General features: G+C 42.3%; 1 protein-coding gene across 2 annotated transcripts in view; it reads right to left on the bottom strand.

Moving 5' to 3' along the window:
- The window catches only part of DDX42 (DEAD (Asp-Glu-Ala-Asp) box helicase 42), a 17298-nt gene extending 14282 nt beyond the window's left edge, over positions 1–3016 (bottom strand). The window contains exons 1-4 of one of the 2 annotated variants that reach the window (XM_010180573.1): positions 2791–3016; positions 1878–2028; positions 1204–1265; positions 139–175 (exon numbers count right to left, since the gene is read on the bottom strand). In XM_010180573.1, coding sequence (XP_010178875.1) covers positions 139–175; positions 1204–1265; positions 1878–2028; positions 2791–3011 — 471 coding nt within the window. In that variant the 5' untranslated portion in view covers positions 3012–3016. The remainder of the gene's footprint in view (positions 1–138; positions 176–1203; positions 1266–1877; positions 2029–2790) is intronic. The other variant, XM_010180574.1, reaches the window with a different exon arrangement.
- Positions 3017–4565: the final 1549 nt, after the last annotated feature.

The raw sequence follows: 4565 nt of genomic DNA, 5'->3' as shown, positions 1-4565 counted from the left end.
CCTGCTGAATCGTCCGGATACTGTGCATGATACTGGAGTTTTGTTTGTACCTAGTGGTCATATATTTGGGAAGGGAAGGCAAAAAAAAGAAAAAAAAACAAACAAAAAAGAAAATAGAAAGACTGCATAGGAACTCACTTGGTCATCTTCCTCTTCAATGTCATCTCGAATACCCCTGGAAAAACAAGCGGAGAAAAAAAACTTCCCTGCAAGTGTTCCATATACTCAGCTCCATACTTTCATTTGATTAGTGCTGAGCTCCATATTTCGTGGAAGACATAACACTAACAAGGCAGTAACATTTATAATCCCAACCCATGGAGTTTTCATATTCGGTGCCAACCATAACAGCGACCCTGCAAAGACTTCTGTTTACTTCTATTTATGAGACTGAAAGATTAGGACTCCGTCTTCCCAGTAGAAGCCACATCAAAGATCATCCTGGTCTAAGCTCTCGATGCTATAGAAGTCCCATAAGTGAGGAGGAATATGAGCCAGGAAGTGCAAATCCAGTTCAGAACTTCCCCAGGTGGTGACATGGATCCGGTGTTCTGTTTCAGGATCATGTATAATCTGATCAACCCCATGCAATGGAAGTTCTACCAATGCATTTGACATTTATATCAAGAATCAACAGCATAACTATTTTCCTCGTTCAAAACAGATAGATAAGCTGCAAGCATGTCAACTGTTTTTAAACTGCAAATTTAGTATCCTAATTGTCACATGCCACCTAATATTTACAGGGAATGGCTTAAAACCTAGTTCAAGCTTGGAAGAATCTCCAGTACTACAGGTACAGCAGCACTGGGTTATTTTGTTCATATAAATGGAGTTTAAACTAAACCATCCTAATCACTGCAAGGTTGGGGAATGACAAGAAACTTTGCAGGCTGATCTGGAAGGTGGTGGTAGCACAATGTGCTGCCCCACTTTGTGTGGCCTAGAAAGGCTTCTCATGTGAAAGAACTGTCAGAGTTGTTACATTTTACCACGGGATGCTGCCATGGATTCTTCCCTCCAATTATTCAATTTTCATCGCATAGAACTTTACCCATGGGGGATATCACGCGCTGGTTAATGCTGTTAACCAGGTATATATTATATTGTCTACAGAACAATCATCATCAACAAAACGCATTGGAATTCTCTTAGCACCGTACAAGACACAGGCAGGCATGGGAATTATAAAAAAGAACTTACTTAACGTTCTTTTTTTCTTTGTCCTTATCTTCAAGCCTCTTCATATCTCGAGCGGCTTGATCCTAATAGGTCATAAAATTACGGCATTAAAAAAAACCAAGATGATAAAACACGGAAGGGAAAAATGTTCCTACTTAACTAGACCATCATGCCACAGAGACAACACTTTTTGGACTAAACTTTCTCTTGTTTGATATCGTATTATGGTAAATAAATTCTCCTACTAATACCTTTGTAATTTATATCCTGTAACTTTGTGGCAATGGTGTTGAAAAAAATACATTGTCCACATTCCTCCTGAAAATGCTGTGATAATCCAGTTACTACCAGAACTGTAGCTAAGGAACAGTTCATGATAAATACAAACCATTGAAATACAGGTAGTAAAAAATGCACAAAACCTTAATTTCGTATTCAGAGACACACAGAGCTCCTTGCTGTATTGCCTTGACGTGCTCAAAACAGTTACACAGTTTAGCTACTGTAAATCCTATCCACTCTCTCCCCACCTAATCCACCTTTGAATTCTAATTAACACAGCACCTTACACAAAAACCAAAAGATAAGAGACATTCTGAATACAGCTGTCAAAACCATGAGTGACATTCGCTGTGTCTGACTGGGGAGAAGTACGGCCACACAAAGGAATAAACATTTCACAAGCCGGGTCTTGCCTCCACTTCAGCCATGAATGCCTCCAGAGGATCATCATCGCTGTCAGAGTCTGCTGATTTAGAATGAAACTGCTGGCGAGTGGGGGAATTCTCCGCGGGAATGTACGGCAACTCCACATTGCTGGAATCTTCCTCTTCATCCTCAAAGTACCTGAAAGGAAACGCACAATGGCCCAGTCAGACCATAGTCTGCAGCACCGCGCTGTCTGTCACGGCTTCCGAGTTGAGTCAAGTTTCCTACATGGATGGATAATAAAAGCCAGTGTATGTAGACAGGAAAAGGTGCTGAGATTTATTTATTTAGAATTATTAATGTTGTCAAATAAAAGTGGTGGGAGGGCACAGGGGCGTTATGAAACTCATCTTCTTGAGTGGCTCTCCCAGACTGGTAAATACAGGATGCTTTTGTGACCTCCCTTCCATTCACTGCACTTATGTGACTAAAAGAAGGGTTAATAAATAAGGAATTGAATGTTTCACTGTGCAAAAGACACTCAAATTTATCCTGCTTGGCTCCAATTCCGAACACACCAGAGCGTGGGGAAGACTGAGCTGATTGAGGCTCAGCTGAGATACGTCTGTAGAGAGGGACAAGCCAGAGGAGAGCTCTCCATGGGCTGTAGTGTCACACAGTCTTTTCAATATCTTTAATGGCTAGGAAAGTGTAAATAATTGGTTCTGTGTGACACCACACATCTGCTGCAGAGCAAGGATGGGAGTTTCTGCATGTGATTAGCTCAGTTTTGCTTGATATTTCCATAAAGCTGCTGGAGTTCTTCAGTGTTCGAGTATTTATCCTTAAGCAGGCTTTTCTAAATAACCTCATAAATGTCACAGATACTTTCCCTGCCCTTGGAAAATTTAAAACACTGAAGTCTAGAGCTAGATAAACACAAGAAATAACCCTACTTACGCATTCTCTTCATCAAAATTCGCTCGCTTTGACCCAATTTTGTAGAAAGAAGGCAACTGAGGAGGTCCTGATTTCGCAAATGCAGCAGAAGAACCGGCTGTTCCAAAAGCGCTGTGAGACTGCTGAGAGAGCTTAGGCTCCTCTTTCTTTCCAGGTGTTATAGCAAATCCACCAAAACCAAAGCCTCTCTTAGTACCAGGTCCACCTTTATTCCAATTCATGATGCCCTCAATAAACCTGTTAAAATCAGAACAGACAAATTAATCCCCTTTCTGCTTTAGGCTGTTAGATGTAATTGTCACAAGTTTTCTTGTGAGCGGATAACTTCTGTCACGATAAAGGGACTCGTGGAAACGTGACTGACAAGAGTTTGACCTGTCTCCCAAAAAAAGGATCTGGGCTTCGCTCTTTTCTTGTAAGTGTGAACGTATCCCCAATTCAAAAAAAGACTAAAACAAAGAGGTTGTCTTCCGAAACAGAGCACGTCTGTCAGTGACTACTCGAGCGTATTTAAGATGTTGTCTGTCTTGTCTGTTTTGCAATGCAAGACAAACAAACCCAAGGCCAGGACTTTGAACGTCAGGAGGAGCAAGAGACGAAAAGTCAGCTCAGTACATATTTTGCATGTCCACACAGTCATCCTTGAGTGCATCGTGGCTTTGTAAACACCACACCACTGCAACCCAGTGCTAGAAAAGTGAGCCCAAAGCAGCATACAGCACCATACAGGAGACAAGGCACACTTCTGCCAAAAAGCCAGCTCCCTCTTCTTCTTAAGAAAGCATCTTCAGTCATATATATGGTTTTCTAACACATTTTCCACACCACACTTTAAATATTCCACATAACTTGCCTGCTTGGAACTTGGTTTACCTGCCCAGAACTCAACTTGCTATATGAAGACCGAACTGATACACTAAGATGTACACTTTCCACTCCAAGTAACTTAATTATTTCATCTGTACAGCCAAGTCAGTCATACCTTTAGGGCAGCCAAAGGCAGTAAGACATCCACTGCTTTCAAGTGCATTCTAATTAGATGGCCCAAAGGCTACAAGTCTTATTCAACAAATCCTCACATTCAGTGAGAACTCTCAAATGAGATCAGACAGAACTCACTGGCAAGATAAACAACTCTAAAATAATCTGAGAGTAAATCCTGCTACTGCTCCCTGCGCAGAACATTTGCCAGCTTGAGCCTTGCTCAATAAATCTCCAGTCTAGACCAGAGCTCACGAGAAGACTTTGGGGAAAACTCAGCTCGTCAGTTCTCCATGGCAGCAGCTGACTCCAGTGTCCTGTTCTCCCACTTGCACTGACACATTTTGTAGCTTTCACACCTGCAGATGTGTGCCCGAGAAGAGAACAAGATGTACTACAATGGATGAAAGGTGTAACTTGGCACTTGTGCCACTGACAGCAAAGCAGGCAATCTTTTAGGACATAACATCCAATTTTAAGGACTCTTCCTTGCTGTACTTATCGGCTTAAAAAAAAATTAAAAAGAATAATTCTTTTATTCTATCATACAGCTGTAAAAGTAGAAAATTTGGTCTGTTTGCCCACAGAGCCCATAATGAGCGTGCAAGGAGAGGGCTCCTGCAGGTCGGCGATGAAACGCAGAGCGACACCCCAGGGCAGCTGCCGGGGCTTTTCTTCCCCGCGAATGCCTTTCGAGGAAGGAAACGCAGAGGCGCAGACCCTTTCTACAGATTCCCTGGATCTGAGGCAAACGCAGTAGTGTCTTGGCTGCTCCCGTTTCTGTCGGGGAACCC

Source organism: Mesitornis unicolor, unplaced genomic scaffold (genome assembly GCF_000695765.1).
Source record: "Mesitornis unicolor isolate BGI_N332 unplaced genomic scaffold, ASM69576v1 scaffold25233, whole genome shotgun sequence".
Lineage (NCBI taxonomy): Eukaryota > Metazoa > Chordata > Aves > Mesitornithiformes > Mesitornithidae > Mesitornis > Mesitornis unicolor.
This window is presented reverse-complemented; position numbering and strand designations above follow the sequence as displayed.